Source organism: Macaca mulatta, chromosome X (genome assembly GCF_049350105.2).
Source record: "Macaca mulatta isolate MMU2019108-1 chromosome X, T2T-MMU8v2.0, whole genome shotgun sequence".
NCBI lineage: Eukaryota > Metazoa > Chordata > Mammalia > Primates > Cercopithecidae > Macaca > Macaca mulatta.
In genome coordinates, this window is record NC_133426.1 from 126138378 (window position 1) to 126164440 (window position 26063).

At 47.4% G+C, this 26063-nt stretch overlaps 1 protein-coding gene and 1 long non-coding RNA gene across 20 annotated transcripts in view; both read right to left on the reverse strand.

Annotated features, from left to right (window-relative positions):
* SEPTIN6 (septin 6) overlaps nucleotides 1-26063 on the reverse strand; it is an 81340-nt gene that overhangs the window by 49482 nt on the left and 5795 nt on the right. For 18 of the 19 annotated variants that reach the window (XR_013412519.1, XR_013412516.1, XR_013412521.1 and 15 more), the window contains 1 exon segment: nucleotides 11348-11462. Coding sequence is in view for 10 of the 19 variants with exons in the window: in XM_015128092.2 (XP_014983578.1) it covers nucleotides 11348-11462 (115 nt within the window). In the remaining 9 variants the exon portion in view is untranslated. 19 annotated transcript variants of the gene reach the window in all.
* Nucleotides 4344-6862, reverse strand: LOC144338810 (uncharacterized). The gene is made up of 2 exons (XR_013413198.1): nucleotides 6821-6862; nucleotides 4344-6446 (listed from the first exon to the last, which is right to left on the reverse strand). It is a non-coding gene; the product is annotated as an uncharacterized LOC144338810 (long non-coding RNA).

Consider the following 26063-nt stretch of genomic DNA (forward strand, 5'->3'; position numbering starts at 1 on the left):
ATTTTTTTTCTGTCATTTGGAAATTTTACCTTGAGTATACACTGCTTTTTTTTTTTTTTTTTGAGATGGAATCTTGCTCTGTCACCCAGGCTAGAGCGCAATGGCGCGATCTTGGCTCACTGCAACCTCTACCTCCCGGGTTCAAGTGATTCTCCTGCCTCAGCCTCCCAAGTAGCTGGGATTACAGGCGCCCACCACCATGCCCGGCTAATTTTTGTGTTTTTAGTAGAGATGGGGTTTCACCATCTTGGCCAGGCTGGTCTCAAGCTCCTGACCTTGTGATCCACCCGCCTCGGCTTCCCAAAGTGCTGGGATTACAAGCGTTAGCCACTGCACCTGGCCGAGTATACGTTGCTTTTATAGTCAGAAAAAGAAATTGTTATAGGCAGTGATGGAGAGGTATAGCTATGCCTAGAAAAAAAAGACTGGAAGGAAATACAATATACTCTTATCAATGGCTATCTCTGAGTGGTGACCTTATGTGTGGTTTTCATCCCTTTCTTTATGCTTTTCTATATTTCCCAAGTTTTCTAAATGGAATATGTATAGTTTTTGTCATAAAAATTAAAGGAGTATTTTAATTTTTTTAAAAAAAGGACAGCAGTGGCCAGGCGTGGTGGCTCACGCCTATAATCCCAGCACTTTGGAAGCCTGAAGCAGGCAGATCACTTGAGGTCAGGAGTTCAAGACCAGCCTGGCCAACATTGTGAAACCCTGTCTCTACCAAAAAAATATATTATACATACACAATTTAGCCAGGCATGGTGGCAGACGCCTGTAATCCCAGCTACTGAAAGGCTGAGGCAGGAGAATTACTTGAACCAGGGGAGGCGGAGATTGCAGTGAGCTGAGATCATGCCATTGCACTCCAGCCTGGGCAACAGAATGAGACTCCATCTCAAAAAAAAAAAAAAAAAAAACAGTGGTCCCTTGTCAAACAAATATCCTCTCATTCCAGTCCCCGCCTCTCCTCCCTGCCAAGCCTAAACAGCCCTCTGGGGATGCCCAGATGTGCCTCCCAGTGGTGAAAACTATGCAGGCTCCTGGCTTAGCCTCCCATCCTGGTTGAATGGTTGAACTTTCGGTGAGACCATTTTTAACTAAGAGGGGTGGGGTGGGGAGACTTAGCAGGCCACAAAAATTCTTCTTCTTTTTTTTCTTTTTTTTTTTTTTTGATAGAGCGTCTTGCTCTGTCACCCAGGCTGAGTACAGTGGCGCAGTCTCGGCTCACTGCAGTCCCTGTCTCCCGGGTTCAAGTGATTCTCCTGCCTCAGCCTCCCAAGTAGCTGGGATTACAGGCGCCGGCCACCATGCCTGGCTAATGTTTGTATTTTTAGTCGAGATGAGGTTTCACCATGTTGGCTCGGCTGGTCTCAAGCTCCTGACCTCTGGTGACCCACCCGCCTCAGCCTCCCAAAGTGCTGGGATTACAGGCATGAGCCACCGCGCCTGACCCTTATCCTTAAATTTTAAACAAACTAGCCATTTATTTGTTTAACTACTAGGCTGCGAGATACTAATAAATCAAACCATTGGAATTTTTAAAGTCTTGAACTTCACACTGGGGAAACAAGTAGGGGAAGGGCTGTGGCAGACTGGTGAAGGTTTTGGGAGCTTATTCCTGGGAGATCAAGGGATAGCAAGCCACTGTCAGGAGCCAACGAGACTTCAGGGAATGGGACATCACAAGAAGTCTGGAGTTGGTGACAAGGGAGCTAAACAGGAATCTGATATGAGGCCACAAACTGGGCTGGGCACTAAAACTGCTTATAATCTCTACAGATCCAGGCTGTATTTGACCCCTGAGCCCACCCCAAGTGACTCAGGAATACCAGGAATTAAAGAGTCAGTAGAGAGGCGGGCACTACGAAAAGAGGATATCATTAATTACTCTGGCCTGCCCTTTGAAGACAAAGACTACCCTCCCGTTTATTCTGCTATCATCATCCCTGTTTTTCCCTCTCCTCTCCCCAGCCCAGGGGGGGTGTGAGCCTCGACTTCTCTTCACAGTCGGGACTGGGTTTGCATTGGGCAAATTGTGGCCTGCCAAATCCCACCTTGGGACCAAAAGCACACATCTGCAGGGTGGTTCAGGGCTAGGGTTAGAGCTACATGATGTAGAACTGAAAATGCTCCATCTTCCCTCCCCCTCTGAGTGTGTCTAGCCTGCTTCTTTTTTTTTTTTTTTTTTTTGAGACAGAGTCTTGCTCTGTCACCCAGGCTGGAGTACAGTGGCGTGATCTCGCATCACTGCAAGCTCTGCCTCCCGGGTTCATGCCATTCTCCTGCCTCAGCCTCCCGAGTAGCTGGGACTACAGGCGCCCGCCACCACGCCCAGCTAATTTTTTGTATTTTTAGTAGAGATGGGGTTTCACCGTGTTAGCCAGGATGGTCTTGATCCCCTGACCTCGTGATCCGCCCGTCTCGGCCTCCCAAAGTGTTGGGATTACAGGCGTGAGCCACCGCGCCCGGCCTAGCCTGCTTCTTTTATCCCAAATAATGAGCTATGAATGCAGGAGGTGCCTTTTAAAATATCTGTGTATGATGAGAGTTTTCTGTGTGTGGACAGAGAGAAGGGAAAGAAAGAGAGAAGAGATAAGAGACAGGAGGGAGACAGGGAGAGGAAGGGAGAACAAGCAGAACATTCAATTCAGTCTGGCTACCCGGCCCCCCAGCCCAATTTCATAGCCAGGTCTGACTAACTTGGTAAATTGCCAGAGTCTGGGGAAATGGTTCCTCACACAGATCATGTTTCAAACCAGGGTCTGCTATATCCATTAGCAGCAAAGACTCTTGAAGAAGAGGCCCCCTTTTTCCTCCCCTAAAGAAACAGGAAGTATTTGGGTCCCAAGAAGAATTTTATGAGGTGGGGCCTTTGCCATGGGAGGTGGCAGACTTGGCCAAGCAGTGGAATGTATCACATCCCACCTCACCCAAATTTGGGGTGCACCTTAACTGCAAACGGGGCCAGCACCTTAGAGGTAGGAGCACAGTGTGGCTCTCACATCCTAACTCACCTCCCCTCTCAAGGGCACTGAGGTTTGAGCTACAGTTTAACTCATCTTCTTGTGTGCCTGATGAATTTTCCATGTACATCCTTACCCCCAACTCCCTCCCATGGAACAGAAGGGAGCTCATGGAACAGAACCATCCTTACCCCCAACTCCCAAACCCTTCTGTTCCATGAGCTCCCTGCTGAATGCCCTGTAGCTCCTAGGGAGTGGGGGTCCTGTTTCCCTAGCACCCAGAGTGGGCACCCTGACTCCCCGATCCTAAGAATTCTCAGAGAGCAGGAGATGGGGCATCTTCCAGTACCCCCGGGAGTGCCTAACCCAAGGTTCACACCGAAGGCCTCAGGGGCAGCAGCGCAGCGTGAGGGACCCACCCTGTTTGCACAGCTGGAGGAATGGGGGCCGGGCAGGGCAGGACAGGGAGCTGGGAGGAACAGCAGGAGAAATGACCACCCAAACGCCTGCTGGCACAAAAGGGCTGTGGAAATTAGATGCCAAATAACGAACGTCTGGAAAAAAAGAACACCCGGGTGTCTAGGGAACTGAGATAAATGCAATAGTAGAGAGGGCAGAAAACCAAGTGAGCTCGTCCTATGGCTATCGAGAGCTCCTGTTCCAGTTTTCCATCAGTGTGGAGCCTGGGGGTCGGGGAGCCTTCCTCTCAATGACTGGCACAGACCCAGCCTGAGCCGAGGATGCTGCCCCTCCCACAGCTGCCCTGGGTCCAGTACTGAGTGTGAGTGTGTTGTGAGGGGGAGGCACACATGACCTAACTGGGATCGGGTCAGCAGATTCCACGCCCCTGCAGGAAGGTGGGGACTTGGCAATTAGATTCCAGCAGGAAACCTGAGGAGTCCCGAGGGGTCAATTTCTCACTCCTCTTCCCCCAGCCCTCCCAGAGCTCCTCCAAGTGGATAGTAAGGTTTTTAATGCATGCTCCACCAGCCAAGAGGCTTTCATCTCACTTTGCTTAATGTAGATAGTATTCTAGAAACAACAGTTTTAAAAACATTTTTAAACATATATGAGTACTATGAAATATGTTTTTTTCAAACTATACTCTTGCAGGGCACGGTGGCTCAGGCCTGTAATCCCAGCACTTTGCGAAGTCGAGGCGGGTAGATCACCTGAGGTCAGGAGTTGGAGACCAGCCTGGCCAACATGGTGAAACCCTGGCTCTACTAAAAATACAAAAATTAGCCGGGCATGGTGGCGGGCTCCTGTAATCCCAGCTACTCGGGAGGCTGAGGGTGGAGAATCGTTAGAACCCGAGAAGCAGAGGTTGCAGTGAGCCAAGATCTCACCACTACACTCCAGTCTGGGTGACAGAGCGAGACCCCATCTAAGAAAGAAAGGAAAGAGAGAGAGAGCGAGAGCAAGAGAGAGAGACAGAAAGAGAGAGAAAAAGAAAAGACTTCTAGCCAGGTTATTGCTAAGTTACTGTGTGACATGAACTGAGCCCTTTCCCCTCTCTGGGTCCCAGTCTCTTTTTCTATAAAATGAGAGGGTTGGTAATAACGGCTATTGTTTACAGTCACTGCTGTAAGTTTTTTACATATATTTTCTTGTTTATTCCTCACAGCAAGCCTATGAGGTAGATGTTACTATTTGTCCTCAATTTATAGATGGGTTAACCAAGCCACTTACTAGCTCTGTTAATTTGCACCAGTTCCTCAGCATCTCTGCTCCTTACTTTCCTCATCTATAAAATGTGGAGGGGCCTGGCACGGTGGCTTATGCCTGTAATCCCAGCACTTTGGGAGACTGAAGCAGGAGGATCAGTTGAGGCCAGGAGTTCGAGACCAGCCTGACCAACATAGACCCCGTCTCTGTTTTACTTTTTATTTCCACAGGTTTTTGGGGGGACAGGTGGTGTTTGGTTACATGAGTAAGTTATTTAGTGGTGATGTGTGAGATTTCGATGCACCCATCTCCTGAGCAGTATACACTGAACCCAGTTTGTAGTCTTTTATTCTTTACCCCCTTCCCACCCTTTCCCCCTGAGTCCCCAAAGTCCATTGTGTTATTCTTATGCCTTTGCATCCTCATAGCTTAGCTCCCACTTACGAGAACATACAATGTTTGGCTTTCCATTCCTGAGTTACTTCACTTAGAATAATAGATCTATTTTAGAAACTAGTAATAATAAAATGTGGAGGAAGTAACTAGTCCAAGGTCACAAACTAGTAAGTGGCAGAGCCAGCATTTGAATCCAGGCAGGCTGATGCTGGAGTCCATGCTTTTAACCAATGTGCTCTAGCGAGACGCATAGGTGTGATATGTTTGTTCATTCAGTCATTCAATGAGTATTTACGAAGCCTCTAATAGGAGCCAGGCACAGTTACAGGAGCTGCAGATACAGCAAGGAACAAGATAGCCACAATCCCTGTTCTTGTGGACCTAAAGTCTCTTCCAGTTCTGAATGTTGAACCCAGAGAAATGTCTCTGAGTTTAACAGGGAGGTGCCCAAAAGGAAACACTCCAGGAACTCTGGTTGGCTAAGGAAGCCTATGGAAAGGGACAAGGTCATGCCTGGTTCTGTGACCTTGTCCTTTCTCCTTCCTGATCTTGCAGAGGCCCCGCATGCAGTGGTGTGCTGGTGCCAGCTTGTCCGCTTCCTGCATCTCTTCCCAAGCCCACGTGCAGTGATGTCATGTTGGTAGCTTAACAGCAGCCATGGCAGGAGTAATGACACCAAGGAAATGAGCAGATGCTTCAAACCACAACAGTTTTTCTCCTGAGATGGGCTGTGACGTTGACCAGCACACCACTGCTGGCGGCCTGTTTTAGACAAGTGAGCAGCTGGCCTTTCCCAGAGATGAAGGTATGAAACAATTGATCCTTGGCCTTGATAGAATGCTAGCTGCCCTTTCCCTCCTCCTGCAGCAAGCCTCAATCCTGCTTCTCTTGTGTGACTGTTTTTTTCCATGTTCAACAGAGCCCAGTTGAGCCTGGAATCCTGAGCAGCTTCAAAGTAAATATTATCATTATGACCCTTTGTGCTCCTCACAGCCATGACTGCTACTGGGGCATTTGGATGGATGAGTCTCTTTGGGGCTTGTTCCCAGGAGTGCAAAGTAACGGGCCCCAGAATATTTGTACTGTTGGCTCTGGTGGTTCCTCTGAGGCATTCTGTACTGTATCTAGGATCAAAGGATCCTTGAAATTTCCAAAGCTAAGGGACTAGTATATGTGTTTTCATGGGGAGAAAGAGGAACCTCACCTCTATGGTAATTACGGTCAACCCTAGAGAATATATTGGAGAGGAATCATAATATGCTCACACTCATGTGCCTAGTCCTCTAAAAAGAATAATAGGCCAGGTGCAGTGGCTTATGCCTATAATCCCAGCACTTTGGGAGGTCAAGGTGGGCGGATCACTTGAGGTCAAGAGTTCGAGACCAGCCTGGCCAACATGGTGAGATCCTGTCTCTACTAAAAATACAAAATCAAATAGCTGGGAATGGTGGTGCACACCTGTGATCCCAAGTACTATGGAGGCTGAGGCATGAGAATCACTTGAACCTGGGAGATGCAGGTTGCAGTAAGCAGAGATAGTGCCACTCCACTCCAGCCTGGGTGACAGAGTGAGACTCTGTCTCAAAAAAAAAAATAATAATAATAATAATTGTAGGTGCCGTTTATTGGTATCCTTACTATAAATTAGGTTCTGGATTATTAAAAATTCTCGGCTGGGCGCAGTAGCTCACGCCTATAATCCCAGCATTTTGGGAGGCCGAGGCAGGTAGATCACCTGAGGTCGGGAGTTTGAGACCAGCCTGATCAACATGGAGAAACCCCGTCTCTACTAAAAATACAAAATTAGTTGGGCATGGTGGTGCACGCCTGCAATCCCAGCTACTTAGGAGGCTGAGGCAGAAGAATTGTTTGAACCCGGGAGGCAGAGGATGCGGTGAGCCAAGATCATGCAACTGCACTCCAGCCTGGGCAACAAGAGCAAAACTCCATCTCACACACACACACACACACACAAAAAAAAAAATTCTCTCTCTCTCAGTTGCAACACATATATGTGCACAGATGTACACACATATGCACAAGCATATAGGATACTTTGCTGGACGTAGGCCGATGATCAGCAGCCCAGCACCAAGATAAACAATAGTGTGAAAAAATATCCTAGGTCTCTGTTAATAATTGAAGCTAGTGCTACCATAATTTTACACCAAAAATGCCCTATCAAGAAAAAGAAAAGTCTGGGTACAGTGGCTCATGCCTGTAATTCCAGGACTTTGGGAGAGGCCAAGCAGGGAGGATTGCTTGAGCCCAGGAGCTCGAGATCAGCCTGGGCAACATAGTGAGACCTTGTTTCTACACAATAATTTTAATTTAAAAAAAATTAGCCAGGCATGGTGGCATGTGCCTGTAGTCCCAGCTACTCAGGAGGCTGAGGTGGGAGGATTGCTTGAGCCTGGGAGGTTGAGGCTGCAGTGAGCTGTGATCACGCCACAGCACTCCAGCCTGGGCAACAGAGTAAGACTGTGTCTCAAAAGAAAAGAAAAGAAAATACTTTGGGGAAATATATTCTATGCCCAAACAGCATCTTTTTATAACAGTCATTAAGGGAGTAAATGTACACAGGTAGTAGGCATGAACTATGGTCACAAATAGCTCTGCAAGATAAAAGATCACCTTCAGCAGCTAAGCTATGGACCCTTTGCCTAGTCAGCGACTGGATCCAGCCTCATGGCTGGGCTGACATTGCAGCTTCAGAGTTACTCTAAGCTACTCATAACCTTGGCCCAAATTGTGGGTTCTCTGAGCAAGGACAGGGTGGTGAGCATAGCAAGAGGGCAGGATGCATGCATTGCAGGGTTTTTTGGAACAGGGATGAAATTAACCCAGTCGGAGCTGGCCTATCCAGTGGTTGCACCTGCAGGTCTAAGACAGGAGCTACAGAGGCAGCCATTTCCTGAAACTTGACAAGTGGGGAGCAAAAGAGAATCTGTGACTCCTTGAGGATGAGAGCATCTCCTTCCTACTCCTCCCCTCTTGGAGGGTTTGTGCTGGACACTTGAGCAATTCCATCCCAGTAGGTGCAAGTAGAAGCAGTTGTAGCTGTACAATGTCTAGGTGGAAACTAGAGGATGGGGGATTACTATTTCTCCCACTCACTTTGCCTTGAGCTTGGCTGCCTCTGGGCCCTAGGGGAGCCTGTGCTCCACATATCAAATCACCCTACACTGCCACCCTCAGAGATCCATTTCAATTCACATGGCCTCCCTCCTAAAGCTTTACTAGTCCACGCAATCGCACTGGTTGCAAGGTTGCTTAGAGTGGGTCTGTCATTTTCTCTTCTCATCTCAACTTCAGTACAGGTCATATGGAGTTCTGGGAAGAATGCCAAGGCACTCTGATATGTTTGTGCTGAAATATTGTGGTAATCAAATATTATGTGAAATAAGTTGGCCATCAGCCAAAGATTGGAGCTCTTGTTAGTTAAACAGAGATTTGGCAGTGCTAATATTGGATGTGATAGTCTTTGCACTTGATGTCGATTACTATGACTTCTAGTTATTTTACATTTTTCTCCAAATAGCACCTAATGATAACCATTAGTTAGACTTTCAGCATTTGAAGAATTAACAGCCTAGATCTGGACTCTAAGGCCCTCAATGTGTAATTCTGTGAAGCACATATTTTCTTTCTTTCTTTTTTAATGTACTGCTTTGTTCGCTAACGCCTCCAGGTATATTTCTCTCCCTGTGAACAAGGACATGCATAGTAGAAGTCACATCTTAAAAATAAGTTTGAGTATAAATCTGTTGATTGAAACTGAAGCACATATTTTCAGCTGATAGGTTCCAAAGTTGATGTGGGCCAGGCACGGTGGCTCATGCCTATAATCCCAGCACTTTGGTAGGCCGAGGCAAGTGGATCCCTTGAGCTTAGGAGTTCGAGACCAGCCTGGGCAACACAGTGAGACCTCACCTCATCTCTACAAAAAAATGAGCCCGGTCACATGCCTGTAATCCTAGCTACTTTGGAGGCTGAGGTGGGAGGGATGCTTGAGCCTGGGAGGTTGAGGCTGCAGTGAGCCTCTGCACTACAGCCTGGGTGACACAAGGACACTTTATCTCAAACAACAACAACAACAACAAAACCAAAGGTGTGTGGGAGTGAGCCATTTAGCTAGGGAGTGAGCCTAGCTTGTGGGAACAACTGCCCATCATCTGTTGTTCTCCACTTGTCCTTGAATGTGGAGTAACTCTCTTACAAAAAGTGATCGGAAAAAGAATGCTGGGGATAGAGGGAAAAAAAAAGATAAAGAGCCCAAGAAAATGAATGACCTTAGTGAGAAAACAGAATTTCTAGGCCGGGCGCAGTGGCTCATGCCTGTAATCCCAGAAGTTTGGGAGGCCAAGGCGGGCGGATCACTTGAGGTCATGAATTTGAGACCATCTTGGCCAACAGGGTGAAACTCAGTCTCTACTAAAAGTACAGAAATTAGCTGGGTGTAGTGGCATGCACCTGTAGTCCCAGCTACTCAGGAGGCTGAGGCAAGAGAATCACTTGAACCCGGGAGGTGGAGGTTGCAGTGAGTTGATATCGCGCCACTGCACTCCAGTCCAGGTGACAGTGCAAGACTCTGTCTCAAAAAAAAAAAAAAAAAAAAAAAAGGAAAGAAAAAAAAGAAAGAAAAAACAGAAATTCTGAATACATTAAAGAGTAAAATAACCAATTTAGTAGTAGTTCAGATCTACTACATGAACAAGTTCCCCATACACTCTATACAAAAATAAAAGGCAATTAGCAAAAGTGTTTGAGTGTTTCAGCCAGTACAAAAACCGACTTTATTCTGGTATTTATTTAATCATTAAGGTTCAGAAGGTCACTGAAAATATGCAGGTATGCTTTCCCATGCTACAGGGTGAAAATTATATGCTATGATCATGTTTGCAAATTTGGGATATTTAAGATCTAAGAAAAAAAATTTTTTTTTTTTTTTTTTTGAGACAGAGTCTCGCTCTGTTGCCCAGGATGGAGTGCAGTGGCGCGATCTCGGCTCACTGCAAGCTCCGCCTCCCGGGTTCACGCCATTCTCCCACCTCAGCCTCCCAAGTAGCTGGGACTACAGGCACCCGCCACCACGTCTGGCTAATTTTTTTTTTGTATTTTTAGTAGAGACGGGGTTTCACCATGTTAGCCAGGATGGTCTCGATTTCCTGACCTCGTGATCCTCCTGCCTCAGCCTCCCAAAGTGCTGGGATTACAGGCATGAGCCACCGTGCCCAGCCAAAGACATTCTTAAAGAAGGAACTGTTATCCCTCATATTTGTTTGATTGGTGCTCAGTGGGTTTCCAAAGTGCTTTCATGTGCTCAAGAGATGTTGCTGGCAGCAGTTAAGAGAAGCAGGGGGAGGAACAAGGGGTCAACCAGGCCTGAGTCCTCATTGTGGTGCCACTTCTTCTGTGTTGCCTCAGTTAAGTCCCTTATCCTCCCCAAGACTGTGTCTCCACCTGTTTCATGAGGATACAAATGCTACTTGCTCTGCTCACTTCGCAGAGTCCTGGTAATGTCCAAAGAGCTAATGTGAGAAAGTGAAAAGTATAATGAATGGTTCCTGTGGCATTCACTCATTCATTCATTTCACAGATATTACCGCACTCTGCTTATGCTGTGATTAGCAGATAGAGGGGGCTAAGACCAGTTCCCACTGTTGAGATTAAATGTGTAGGTAGAAGCCAGGCACAGTGGCTCACACCTGTAATCCTAGCACTTTGGGAGGCCAAGATGGGTGGATTACTTGAGCTCAGGAGTTCGAGACCAGCCTGGGCAACACAGTAAGACCCCGTCTCAAAAAAAAAAAAAAAAAGTCTAGGTAAAGAGATAGGTAAAGGGAATAAAAGAATGTTGCATACAGCTGTGTGGTGCCTGTATGAGCTCAAACTAAACCAAGCACAGCAAAACTACAGAGGAAACAGACCCAACCCACTGCCCACAGCTGGTGGGCAGGCGTTTTTCCTCAGCTATCCCCTCCCTCCCAATTCTGCCCTGGCTCCTGTCTTCTGTAGTCAAAATGAACTCTGCAGCCGTCCTGAGCCAGCCAGCTCCCTTACAGAATTTCCACTGGGTCTCACATAGCTCAGTTTCCCCCCAAGATATGGCCCTATACTCTGGTCTGGCCAAGGGAAAAAAGTAATTACAGCCATCTGCTTACAAAAAAAAGGCAGAGAGATAAAAGAAGAGGGGAGAGACACTCTCACAACTAAATCAGAATGACACACTATTTAACCTAATTACCTGCAAAGCCGTATCCAGCCATTAAGGATCCATATTCTGTAATAGAATTTCCTGCTATGGAAATACTCACCCACGCACAGGATGTTGAAGCAGAAGCCCTGGCTGACGGACTTATTCACCAGCTGGTCAGGCAAGCTGTCAAACCCCACATGTCCAGCCAGGGGGACAGTTCGGCAACCTTCACCCTAATTTGGAAGGAATGGGGGAGAAAATGAAAATGTGCTTAAAAGCAGTCTGAGTCTCACTTCTCCATCCAAATGTTCGCCGTGCAAGGAAGTCACACCCGCCCAGGTCCAGTGTGTCATGTCTTCCCTCAGCTACTCCCTGCTCCAAAGCAAAATGGCCCGTCAGCTTGGAAATCACAGATTCTTGGAGACAGGCATCCTCTAGGCTCAATAGTGAATGTCGCCACAGCTCCAGAGAAAATTACAGAGGAGCTTATTAGGGGCAGGAGAGTGGAGTCAGGGGAGGAGAATGCTGGCACCGGAGGTTCACAGACTCAGGTTAAATCTCCACTCAGTCATTTACAAGCTGAGTAACTTGCTGAGACTGTTTCCTTCCACATCTGCCATCTGAGATAATATGGCATATCTTAGAGGTGACTGGGAGCCTCAGAAGCGCTAATACATGTAACGAGCTTAGTACATGCAGAAGTGTTCAGTAAGTATTACGAAAAGGGTTTAAAAAGCAATTACTGGGCCGGGTGCGGTGGCTCACACCTGTAATCCCAGCACTTTGGGAGCCCGAGGCAGGTGGATCACTTGAGGTCAGGAGTCCGACACCAGCCTGGCCAACATGGCGAAACCCTGTCTCTACCAAAAAAACAAAAAGTAGCCGGGCATGGTGGCGGGTGCCTGTAATCCCAGCTACTTGGGAGGCTGAGGCAGAAGAATTGCTTGAACCCTGGAGGTGGAGGTTGCAGTGAGCTGAGATCATGCCACTGCACTCCAGCCTGGGCAACAAAAGCGAAACTCTGTCTCAAAAAAAAAAAAAAAAATCAATTATTGACTGGCAAAATGTCTTACACCTGTAATCCCAACACTTTGGGAGGCCAAGGTGGGTGGATCACTTGAGGCGAAGAATTTGAGACCAGCCTGGGCAACACAGTGAGACAACGTCTCTACAAAAAATCAAAAATTAGCTGAGCGTGGTGGCATGTGCCTGTGTAGTCCCAGCTACTTGGGAGGCTGAGGTGGGAGGACTGCTTGTGTCCAGGAGGTAGAGGCTGCAGTGTGCTATGATGGCACCACTGCACTCCTGCCCAGGCGACAGAGCAAGATCTTGTCTTAAAAAAAAAAAAAAAAAAAAGGCAATTGTTCCTCTCTCTAGGACACTTTGAGGATCTACAAAGGCAGCGTAGTGTAGAGGTTAAGAGCAGAGGCTTTGAAATCTGGCAGGTGTGAGTTACAGCCCCATCTCCTCCACCTCCTGGCTGTGTCACCCTCAGACAAGTTACGTAAACTTCTCAAGTTTTCCCCATCCATAAAATTGGAAACTATTGAGTAGGAGTGTGAGGATTATACAGGATCACGCTCCTCAAGCCCTTAGCGCAGTGCCTAGCATGTGGTGAGCATTCAATCAGCAGTAGTTGCTGCTGTTATTCACTGTGGGGTTATCGTTACACCCCCAGCCTAAAGGGTACTGCATGGAACACTGTGGCTCCTTATGGCTACAAGAAGCTGCCTCCGTGCTTCCTCTGGGTCCCTTGACTCCCTAAGGGTCAGCCAAGCCACTCCCAGCCCTGGAAAGCAGAGGGCCTTTGCTTTGCCTGCAAGACCCAAAGCTGCTTATAGTTAATGATTTTAAAAAACAGGAGGAACCTCAAACTGGGACAGGATTCCAAGGAGCCAGGGGGAAGCATAAAAGGGGCCTGCATAGACTCAAGAAATGTGCCAACTACCAACCAACGGCCACAGGGGAGGGGAGGGGACAGGAGAGAAGGGAAGCTGGAGACAGCTAAGTTGACAAGAAATGAGTACTATGTAAGGAGTTAGTTTCTGTTGGGTGGGGCTGCACCAAGCTTTCCATAACTAGAAAGATGCCAAGAGCAATCCAAGAAGGACATGGTTAGTGCCAGGAGGCCCAGCCCAGAATCCCAGGCTGCACTAAGCAGACAGCTCTTCTGTTGGGCTGGACCAGTTTTTAGACTAGGTCCATAATAAGAGCACATTTTCACACTGAAAGGGGTGGGCTGTGAGGGTGGAGGAGCCTCTCAGCAGCCCACTTTGTCAGAACTGGCTCCCAGATAGCCTCTTCACACAGCTTTAGCTCTCACTCCCATCAGTGTCATTGGATCCTCTGAGGGCAAGCAACAGGGCTGGTGCCGGGGGTGAATGCCATGTGGCAAGTTCATTACCCTCACACATCTCACCCCACACACTCCCAGTGGAGAACTCTTAACAGACAGCCCATACGCCATCATTCAGTGAGAGTGGGCATATTTTCTGCCCCAGGGGGCCCCCTGAAGACAGCTGAGGCTGGGTGCAGTGGTTCACACCTGCAATCGCAGCACTTTGGGAGGCCGAAGTGGGCGGCTCTCTTGAGCCCAGGAGTTTGAGACCAGACTGAGCAACATGGCAAAACCCCACCTCAACAACAAGAAAAATACAAAAATGAGCCCGGCATGGTGGCGTCAGCCTGTGGTCTCAGCTACTCAGCAGGCTGAGGTGGGAGGATCACCTGAGCCCAGGAGGTCGAGGCTGCAGTCAGCCATGATCTCGCCATTGCACTCCAGCCTGGGTAACAGAGCAAGACCCTATCTTGGCCGGCGCGGTGGCTCACGCCTGTTATCCCACCACTTTGGGAGGCCGAGGCGGGCGGATCACGAGGTCAGGAGATGGAGACCATCCTGGTTAACACGGTGAAACTCCGTCTCTACTAAAAATTCCAAAAATTAGCCAGGAGTGGTGTCAGGCGCCTGTAGTCCCAGCTACTTGGGAGGCTGAGGCAGGAGAATGGCGGGAACCCGGGAGGCGGGGCTTGCAGTGAGCTGAGATCGCGCCACTGCACTCCAGCCTGGGCGACAGAGCGAGACTCCGTCTCAAAAAAATAAATAAATAAATAAAAATTTTAAAAAAGCTGAGCCTCATGAGTGGTTCACATCACTCAAGGCTTTGTTCTACATTCACCCCTTTCTGCTTCTTCTTCCCATTTCCCCTTCTCTTTATTAAAGCAAACAAAGTAAGATGCAAGATTCCCACTGCTAGTTCTTGGTCCCCAATGCTGCAGGGGAGTCAGGGACATGAGAACTAACACGCTTTCTTAACGGAGCCTCCAATGTAGCAGGCATCGGAAATTGAGGTGGACTCAGAGTTGAGGTTTCCTGAGCCAATTGTTATCATCCCTGGCTGCCTCTTCCGGCCTCCAACAAATTCAGCACCATGAAGCTTCAAGTGCTCCAAAGCCAAAAGCAGAGGAAATGAATTTTCAAACTGAAGACAGTGGAAGGTAGTGGAAAGAGCTTCACACCTTATTCCTAAAGATTTACTCCATTGCCAACAACTTACCAAACACCTCCCATGTCCCGCCATTATCTCCCACCTAGCACAGTGCTGTAAAGAGCCCTAAAAGGCAGAAGAAAGAATCTTTTTTTTTTTTTTTTTTTTTTGAGGAGTCTCTCCCTGTCGCCCAGGCTGGAGTGCAGTGGCGCGATCTCGGCTCACTGCAAGCCCTGCCTCCCGGGTTCAAGCGATTCTCCTGCCTCAGCCTCCCGAGTAGCTGGGTGCCCACCACCACATCTGGCTAATTTTTTGTATATTTTAGTAGAGACAGGGTTTCGCCATGTTGGCCAGGCTGGTCTTGAACTACTGACCTCAGGTGATCAACCCACCTTGGCCTACCAAAGCGCTGGGATTACAGGCGTGAGCCACCATGCCTGACCCAAAAGAAAGAATTTTCTAAGCCCTAAGAAGCAGTAGTATGGACTTCATTTCCTAAGCAATGGGATTTGGAGGATTTTGAGTGATTTGAGCAGGGAGGGCCATGATACAGGGAGTGTTTTTAAAAGATCACTCCAGCTGCAGGGTGTTTGCTTGATTGGACGGACAGAGAGACTAGGAGCAGGAAGACATAGGAGGAGATGACTCCAATAATGTTGAGCCAGCAGAGTGACATCCAGGCATTGTGACAATAAATGCTTGTTGGTGTGAACGGACCTGACTTGGGGCTCAAAGAGAAGGAACAAATTTGAGAGATGTCTTAAAGAAGGGATGAGCCTCTGCCGGGCACGGTGGCTCACACCTGTAATCCCAGCACTTTGGGAGGCTGAGGAGGGCAGATCACGAGGTCAGGAGTTCAAAACCAGCCTGGCCAACATGGTGAAACCCCATCTCTACTAAAAATGCAAAAATTAGCCGGGCGTGGTGGCCGGAGCCTGTAATCCCAGCCACTCAGGAAGCTGAGGCAGGAAAATCCTCAAACCCAGGAGGCGGAGTTTGCAGTGAGCCGAGATTGTACCACTGCACTCCAGCCAGCCTGGGGGACAGAGAGAGACTCTGTCTCAAAAATAAATTAATTAATTAACTAAAAAAGAAGGAATGAACCTCAAGGAGCGATTGGGCAAAGGGAGCAATCGCAGGGGTCTAAGCCCGGGAGCTCAAACTGACAGCACTATGGAGAGACACAGGAAAGCCAGGAAAAGACGCTTGTTTAGTGGGGATGACAAGGAGTCTGGTTTTTTGTTTTTTTTTTTTTTTTTTTTTTTGAGGCGGAGTCTGGCTCTGTCGCCCAGGCTGGAGTGCAGTGGCCGGATCTCAGCTCACTGCAAGCTCCGCCCCCCGGGTTCACGCCATTCTCCGGCCTCAGCCTCCCGAGTAGCTGGGACTACAGGCGCTGCCACCTCGCCCGGCTATTTTTTGTATTTCTTAGTAGAGACGGGGTTTCACCGTGTTATCCAGGATGGTCTCGATCTCCTGACCTCGTGATCCACCCGTCTCGGCCTCCCAAAGTGCTGGGATTACAGGCTTGAGTCACCGCGCCCGGCCTAGGAGTCTGGTTTTAAATTAGCTGTTACTAAAAAAAATTACAGTTATCAGATTTTTTATTTTGTGGAAGTAATCAATGTTCTCTGTAGAAATTTTAGAATATACAGATAATAATAAAGGAGAAAATAAAAATCAACCATAGTATCACTCTCCAGAGATAAACACTGTTAATTTTATTTATTTATTTTTTTCAAGACGGAGTTTCACTGTTGTTGTCCAGGCTGGAGTGCAGTGGCACAATCTCGGCCCACGGGTTCAAGCGATTCTCCTGCCTCAGCCTCCAGAGTAGCTGGGACTACAGGCGTGCACCAGCACGCCCAGCTCATTTTTGTATTTTTAGTAGATATGGGGTTTCACCGTGTTGGCCAGGCTGGTCTTGAACTCCTGACCTCAAATGATCTAGTCACCTCGGCCTTCCAAAGTGCTGGGATTACAGGAGTGAGCCACCATGCCCAGCCACTGGTGACTCTTAAAATCCTTATTTCTTTTGTATCTGTTACCCAGGGTCCAATACACCTAAATTAACTGAGGAGTTTGGGAAAGAAGGGACATGGAACCTGGTCAGTGTGTTTTTCTTGCTAACTGGGATTTAAGCAGTAAACTTTTTGTCTCAATCCCTGTAGCTAAGAGAGCTTCAAAAATGTATTTGTGGCCGGACGCGATGGCTCATGCCTGTAATCCCAGCACTTTGGGGGGCCGAGGCGGGTGGATCATGAGGTCAGGAGTTCAAGCCCAGCCTGGCCAACATGGTGAAACCCCATCTCTACTAAAAATACAAAAATTGGCTGGGCATGGTGGCAGATGCCTATAGTCCCAGCTATTCGGGAGGCTGAGGCAGAAGAATGGTGTGAACCCAGGAGGCGGAGCTTGCAGTGAGCCGGGATCACGCCACTGCACTCCAGGCTGGGCGACAGAGTGAGGCTCTGTCTCAAAAAAAAAAAAAAAAATGTATTTGTATAGTTCCTACTTTAGGAAATCCTGTCTGGCAAACACTATGCACCCGTGCTTTGATGAATCTTATAAGATGTCAAGGTCATCATTATGAATATCAGTCCGCATTGTTCAGAGTTTAATACGCAAAGGTAGAAAGGACACGACATTGAACTGAATGTACACTGACCCCAGCACAGCCCCTGGAAGTTTCTCCCCTCCTCTCTCACTAAATCTCTGATATCTTATCTCTTTCCTTTTTCTCCTTAAGGTGGCCTGATTAATTGAGGGCCTGATTACTTTGACTGCAGTTAATTGAATGCTCCTTGACTACAGTGTGCCCAAGAGGAGATGGAACCGGCAAGTTGGCCCAGCATGTCCGACACTAAATCTCAAATTTTCATCTGTAGTAGCAGGTAGTTCCATATTACCATACCGAAGGCCTGAACTGAGATGCTGGATTGGCCAAAGTCACCATTTTAAATTGCACTTCTCTCTTAACCCTGCAACCTCCTCTCAGAATCTGTACAAAGATCTATTACAAGGAAATTTACTATAGCACAGTTTATAATGCTGAAAAACTAAAAACAAACAAACAAACAAAAGCCAACCTAAATGTCCAACAATAGGAAAATATTTAACCAAATTATGGTACATGGATATTCTGGAATATTCTACATCCATTAAGAAGAATGTGGTAGTTCTGTATGTACTGATGTGAATATCTCCAAGACATATTATAAAACAGAAAACAGAAGTTATAGGGAGACTGTAATAAAATAGAAGAAAACGGAAGTTATTACATGACTGTAATCCCAGCATTTTGGGAGGTCGAGGCAGGTGGCTCGCTTGAGCCCAGGAGTTCGAGACCAGCCTGGGCAACACAGCAGAATCCCGTCTCTACAAAAAAATACAAAACTTAGCCAGGTGTGTTAGCACACACCTGTAGTCCCAGCTACCCAGGAGGCTGATGTGGGAGGCCTGCTTGAGCCCAGTAGGTCGAGGATGTAGTAGGCCAAGATTGTGCAACTGCACTCCAGTCTGGGCAACAGAGTGAGACTCTGTCTCAAAAAAAAAAAAAAAAGAAAAGAAAAGAAAATATAAATTGTAAACCATAAGCACAATATGAGCCCATATATACCCCAGAAGCCCTGTATATGTGTATTTGCATGTAAATGTATGTGGATACATAGAAAGAGGACTGAAAATACAGCCACCAAACCCACAGTCGTGGCTACCTCAGGGGAGGGGGATGGAAATAGGGGCTCAGTCAAGGGAGTAGTCAGTATGCTTCCCTATTGTTTGACTCTTTTATAGCACGAATGTATTCGCACGTTACCCATGTAATTTTTAAACATTTTTAATATAAGAAAGAAGAGTTCTCACTCAACTTTGCAGCAGGGGTAATTAGGATGCAGAGTCTGAGAGGAGCTAAAAGGAAGGCAAAATGAAAGAGTGCTCCTGAGAACTGGGAGAGCGCCCCACTCCCCTCCCCAATTACATTTCCTGTTTTCTCCTCATCTGCAGTCACCTGTGGTTTTGAAATACGTTATACCACGTTTCGTATCACAGGCAGAAACACTGCTCTCTTTTTCTTCTGCCTCCTCTCCTGAGGACACACCAATTTTGTCTTTTAATTGAATATTCGTAAAGTTCATATTATCAAGAACAAGTTACGGCGGTTCCAGCTGCGCATCTTTCTCTCATGGCTGTTACTGAAGATAAAGAGTCCTTTAAGCACCCAAGTAGGCCACCTCTGTCCCCCACTCCCCTCGGCCCCTCTTCCAACCTCTGTGATAGTAAGCAAGCCGTATTTGAGGCCCCTGGGAACTGAGGGTGCATCTGTGTCAATGGAGAATTTCCTGCCTCTGTTTCAAACCAGGGTGGCTAAGTTAGTAGCTGTCATTCTAAAGAATGATAGCAAAAAGTTTGAAACTCATTGCTGATGACTAGGCTGTCCCTAAACTTTCTCCTTTGGCCATTCCCATCCAAATGCTAGGAAAGTGGCCAAGTGCAGTGGCTCATGCCTGTAATCCCAGCACTTTGGGAGGCCAAGGTGGGCAGATTACTTGAGGCCAGGAGTTCGAAACCAGCCTGGCCAACATTGGGAAAACCCGTCTCTACTAAAAATACAAAAATTAGCCAGGCTTGGTGGCTCATGCCTGTAGTCCCAGCCAGTTGGGAGGCTGAGGCAGGAGAATCGCTTGAACCCGGGAGGCGGAGGTTGCAATGAGCTGAGATCGCACCACTGCACTCAGAGGGAGACTGTCTCAAAACAAACAAACAAACAACCAACAACAACAAAAATGCTAGGAAAGGAAAGAAACACTGAAATTGGACTCTCTTCAGTCACCTACTGGTGGGCCCAAGCTCTCACACCTTCCCTTTCTCCATTTCCACTCCCAGCCCTGAACACTGATCTCCAAGGCTATGAAACCCGTTTCATCGCTTCAGTGATACACGATGGAATATTAAGCAGCCGAGAAAAATGTTTTCTAAGAATATTTAATGACAAAAGGAAATGCTCACCAAAGGCAAACAACAACAGGGAAACCAACCTGTATGCACAGGGGTCATCCCAATGATGGGGGAAAAGTACGCATTTTTTAAAAGATTAGAAGAACACATGCCAAAATAATGTCAGTGATTTCTTTTGGGTAGAGAGATTGTAGGTGATGTTGCTTTTCTGGGTTTTCCAAATGTCCTACAATAGGCATATTTTACTTTTATAAACAGGGAAAATGTTATTTTTTTTTAAAAGATTCTATGATGATACTTTCCTGGGTAGGAAAGTGGCCTCAGATATTTTAGAAAAATCTTGAACTACAACCAAAAGGTGCTTGACAATTTGGCTCATCAGAGCATTTAGCTTTCAGGCAGTTTTATTGTATATAAAACATTTATTTTACCAGCAATACAATAAAACCCTCTTAGTCTTCTTATTATAACTGCCTTTTTATTTATTTATTTATTTTTTTTTTTGAGACAGTGTCTCACTCTGTCACCCAGGCTGGAGTGCAGTGGCACGATCACTGAAACCTCCCCCTCCTGGGTTCAAGCGATTCTCCTGCCTCAGCCTCCTGAGTAGCTGGGATTACAGGTGTGTGTCACCACACCCAGCTAATTTTTGTATTTTTGGTAGAGACGGGGTTTCACCATGTTGGCCAGGCTGGTCTGTAACTCCTGACTTCAGGTGATCCACTCACCTCGGCCTCCCAAAGTTCTGGGATTACAGGCGTGAGCCACTGTGCCCAGTCCCCTTATTATAACTTGTTATTATATATAATACATACATAACTGATAGTCATACAGTATAATTTCTTATTATAATGATTCATGTGAACCAGAAGTCAAATAATATATCCTGAAACATGTAGCAAACAGTCTTGATGAAACAATCAGGTAGCTGATAGCTTCCTCTGCTGCCTCCAATGCTGCCAAGGATGCCGCTGTATTATCAGTCAGAAGAACCATATGGTCATAAGAACCATAAAAGCACTGATAAGTTCCCAGAGGTTTTGTTTTTTTTTTTTTTTCCTGAGATGGAGTCTCACTCTGTCTCCCAGGCTGGAGTGCAGTGGTGCGATCTCAGCTCATTGCAACCTCCGTCTCCAGGGTTCGACTGATTCTCCTACCTCAGCCTCCCGAGTAGCTGGGATTACAAGCACCCGCCACCACAGCCAGCTAATTTTGGTACTTTTAGTAGAGACAGGGTTTCGTCATGTTGGCCAGGCTGGTCTCGAACTCCTGACCTCAGGTGATCCGCCCACCTCAGCCTCCTAAAGTACTGGGATTACAGGCGTGAACCACCGCGCACGGCCAAGTTCCCACAGGTTTAAAAACAATTCTCAAATGCATCCAACACATCAAATATCAGAATGTCCCTCATACTAATTAAGCCAGGCTAAGAGGAAACTGAGTAGTAGCAATGCCCTATCCTGGGAAAGAGAAATGTCAGGGCTGTTCTAAGGAGAAATAAGGCCTGCAAAAGCTGGCAGCACCCCCAAGGGGCCTCAGAAATGCCCTTCAGTTGGGGAGCAGTTGTGCTGAAGAAGTACAAGACAGACTATCCTTACCAGACAGAGGAGGAGGCCCATTTTTGGCAAATCCAATAGATTAAACTGATTTTAATACACAAGATAAATTCCAGAGTGGCTTTTCATTCTATAAAAGGATTCACAGCAGGATTCCATTAAATAGCCGGCTCTCCTACTGCAATGAAAGCAGGATTCAATAGACAAACATTCAGCTGTCATGTACCTTTATAGGAAGACAATAGCTATCTACACCTACATGGACAGGCAATATCTGAAGGGTTGTTTCTGTTCCACTTACCGAGAGCCTGCTGAACTAAAAGCATAGACCGACCTTCCCTACAACTCTCTCCCCACCCAGCTCAAGGGGTCAAAGCAGGGAAGGGGTGGGGTTCAATTCTGCCACCTCATTTGGAAGCAGACGCAGGCAAGGACCTAAAAGAAATGAGGGCCGGGCGCAGTGGCTCAAGCCTGTAATCCCAGCACTTTGGGAGGCCGAGACGGGCGGATCACGAGGTCAGGAGATCAAGACCATCCTGGCTAACACGGTGAAACCCCATCTCTACTAAAAAATACAAAAAAACTAGCCCGGCGAGGTGGCGGGCGCCTGTAGTCCCAGCTACTCGGGAGGCTGAGGCAGGAGAATGGCGTAAACCCGGGAGGCGGAGCTTGCAGTGAGCTGAGATCCGGCCACTGCACTCCAGCCTGGGCGACAGAGCCAGACCCCCTCTCAAAAAAAAAAAAAAAAAAAAGAAATGAGGCTGGAGAAAAAGGAAACATAAGCACCACACGATGTTAGAGCTGGAAACGCCCTTAAAGATCACCTAATCCAGCCCTTTCGTTTCACAAAAGGGGAAACAGAGACTCACAGAGAGGAAGTGACTTGGCCCACGTCACAGACTGATTTAGTGACAGAATAGTGCTAGGATCCAGGCCCCTGTCGAGCCGACGGCCACTCTCAAATGGAAAAGCTGACTCAAGTGGCACATGTGTTTCTTTATGCTGGTAAAATTCCGGGACACTGAGCTTCTGGCTTGATGCTGGTCAGCGGCAGAAGGGTCAAGGAACCGAACCTGGAAACCCGTGAGCTCCCCAAGGTGGTTCTGGCCCACAGAAGGCAACTGAAGCAGTCAATACGGTGCAAGGCGTTCATTGTGTGTTCCTGCTCTCTACTCACTTCCCCACTTTTCCCTCCCGTTTCCCTCTCATTTCCCTCTCGTTTGACTGCGGCCTAAGCCTCAGCCTGGCCAGCTGCCCAGTTCTGTTTAAGAACCCCAAGGCTAACACACAAGCCTAAGTCTAGGTCAAATATCCCCACCTCAGGCCAGGGGTGACCCCTGCTCAGGGTGAGTGAAACTTTCCCACAAAAGCCAGCCAGATTCTCTGGAAGCCAGGCAGTTGAAAGAGAGTTTTCTAGGTGTTCTGGCTATTGTTACCTTCAATCTGCTAAAAAAGAAAAGGTTTACCCACAGGCCTCTGGGTGAATGCCCAACTGCCCTCTGGGGAGCCTGAATTTGCCTCTGCCTCCATCTGGTCTTGTTTAATGGGGATCTGAAAAAACCCAGTTCCTGCCTCCGCGCCAGTGTTCAGAGCTGGGGGCCTCCAATGTGAAAGGAAACCAAACACGACCTCACACCTCATCAAGGCCAGGAAAACAGAGTTCTGCCCCTGTTACCCCAGGGGCTTCATTCCGGGTCAGAGAGGGCCATGGCAGGGGAAACCTGAGCCCTGAGGCCTGTCGCTGAGAAGACCTGCAGATCTTTTCCCTGGTCACCTTTAAGTGAGTGGAACGGATGACCCAACTCCAGGGCCAGTTGAGAGCCCGCTGCATAATTCAACAGATGGCTGCCTCTAATGAGAAGACACTGAAGAAGAGGATAACATTATTTCTCACCCTCCTGAGCATGTGGCCTCCTTCCTCTGTGCAGGCAGCAGAGAAACCCACGGTTTCAAATCCCAGCAGCAGAAGCCTCCTCCTGCCAAACCGAGGAGGAAGGGTCTGTGTTTCTAATTTATTCTGCGCCCCCCCTCCAGTTGTTACTTAAAATAATCCATCATTACATGGCTGGTGGCTCCAAGATTTTTATTTAAAGCAATATGGAGAAGAAAAAAAAAAAGAAAGAAAAAAGAAAACCCACACAACCCGTGACTGTGCTATATTGGATTTAAGCTGAGAATCTTTTTAATATCAGAGAGTCTCCGAATCACCCTAGTATACTCTTCCCTGGGTCCTATGGGGGTGCTGAGGGAGTGTAGTGAAAGAGGGGGAAGAGAGGCCATGGCAGGATTTTGATTTCTTAGAAACATCATGAAAAGACCAGTGTTTTTAAACAAGGAATCTGTGTCATCTGGTGGGTGTTTAATTGTATCACCCACTGACCAGCAATAGCACTTCGGACTAAGTAACTTGGTCTCCCTACACCCATTAAATAAAGAGAACAGTAATACTTGTCCAGGAAGCCATTGGGGAAAATGAAATCATACAGATGGAAGCATTTTGAGATAGCTGAAAGAAACATGTTACATCTATCCATGGCTTTCCTTCTTTCTTTCATCTGTCTTTTTTTTTTTTTCTTTCTTTCTTTTTTGAGATGGAGTCTTGCTGTGTCGCCCAGGCTGGAGTGCAATGGCGCAATCTCGGCTCACTGCAACCTCCGCCTCTCGGGTTCACACCATTCTCCTGCCTCAGCCTCCCGGGTAGCTGGGACTACAGGCGCCCGCCACCATGCCCGGCTAATTTTTTGATTTTTAGTAGAGACGGGGTTTCACCGTGTTAGCCAGGATGGTCTCCATATCCTGACCTCATGATCTGCCCGCCTCGGCCTCCCAAAGTGCTGGGATTACAGGCGTGAGCCACCGCACCCGGCCTCACCTGTCTTGAATGTAGTTTTAATGTACGTGCAACTAAAAGCCCTTCTCAATTGTTTATGCTAATGTTAAACCATGGCTCTGATCATCCAAAAACCCAGGCAAGTCCAGAAATCAGCCCTACTTAGTTTGGGAATACCTTTTTCCGGAGTACTTATCTTCCTAATTAGTTTTGCTCAGGCTAATGCAATGGGTTTGCTCCCTTATAGCACACAAAGGCAGGGGCCATGCCTGGTAACAAAGCCAGCAATTAATAGAAAATTTACAGCAGAGACTCCACAAAGTAAATGCTATGCACACGACTGCAGATCAAAATCTCATTAGACGATACAGACAAATCACTCTGCTGTAATGTAGTTTTGTATTAAGAACACCACTAACACTCACATTTCCAGGATTTAGGATATGAAGAGGAAACAGGGCTTATTCCTGCCTTTCATCTGGAAGCTCTGAGAGGACAGAGTTCCTGTGTGCCTTGGCCACCACTATATCCCCAGCACCTGGCACAGGGCCTGGCCGATTAGTGCCCAGTGAATATGTGCTGAAGGAACGAATGAAAATAAAAGTGGGTGAATTGGCAAATGAAATGTTCCCAACCCAGTAGCAGATGTGAGATCTCACCCACCTTCACACCTACCCATTTCCTATTTGAAGCCCTCAGGAAGCCCTTCCTGTCATCCTCTGCCTCCATTCACTGCTGAGTTAGGTTCTCTTAGTAATGAAATCTCATGGCAGGCAGTCACTCTCCTGTGTAGCACTTATCACAAAGATAATTAGATAGTGATTTGTGTCTGCCTCCACCAGTTCCTTGAAAGAAGGGACCATGCGCATTTCGGGGGCATTGTCATTCTGCCCACTTTTTATTTTGAAAAATCCCAGGCTGGGTGCTGTGGCTCACACCTGTAATCCCAGGACTTTGAGAGACCAAGGCGGGCAGATCACAAAGTCAGGAGTTCGAGACCAGCCTGGCCAACATGGTGAAACCCTGTCTCTACTAAAAATACAAAAATTAGCCGGGCATGGTGGTGCACACCTGTAATCCCAGCTACTCGGGAGGCTGAGGCAAGATAATTGCTTGGGCCGGGCGCGGTGGCTCAAGCCTGTAATCCCAGCACTTTGGGAGGCCGAGACAGGCGGATCACGAGGTCAGGAGATGGAGACCATCCTGGCTAACACAGTGAAACCCCATCTCTACTAAAAAATACAAAAAAACTAGCTGGGTGAGGTGGCGGGAGCTGAGGCAGGAGAATGGTGTAAACCCGGGAGGCAGAGCTTGCAGTGAGCTGAGATCCCACCACTGCATTCCAGCCCGGGCGACAGAGTGAGACTCCGTCTCAAAAAAAAAAAAAAAAAGATAATTGCTTGAACCCCGGAGGCGGAGGTTGCAGTGAGAGCTGAGATCGCGCCACTGCATTCCAGCCTGGGCGACAGAGCAAGACTCCGTCTCAGGAAAAAAAAAAAAGAAAAGAAAAAAGAGACATCCCAAACCCACAGAAAAGTTAGAAAATAATGCAATGACTGTTCAAAAAACCCTCAAATTTAGAATCAACATTTTTAAATATTTGGGGCCATGTAAACTTTCTTCCGTGTTGTATCACCAATAGAGCTAGGTAATAGGGTTTTGTTTTCTGTGTTTGAGGTACGATACTATCTTTAGTGGGTGGTGGTAGGAACGCATGAAGCAGAGACCTTAAAGGGAATCAAAGAGTAACTGCCACGTGATGATAGCAAAACCAGAGTGCAGCAGCAATCTTTTCCCCACCTGAAGACAGTTGCTCTGAGACAGTTGACCCAGACCAACCCCAGCTAACTTTGTTGAGCAAAGTTAGCCCCTGCTAGTTCATTTGGGAGAACGACCACTACCTAGATTGCCACTGAAGAAAGCTCCATTGTTCACACTACGGGACTAGTTCAAGCCAGAATCATCCAGATACTCTTTGTATGGGCCAGCATTTACAGTCTGGATCCCAGA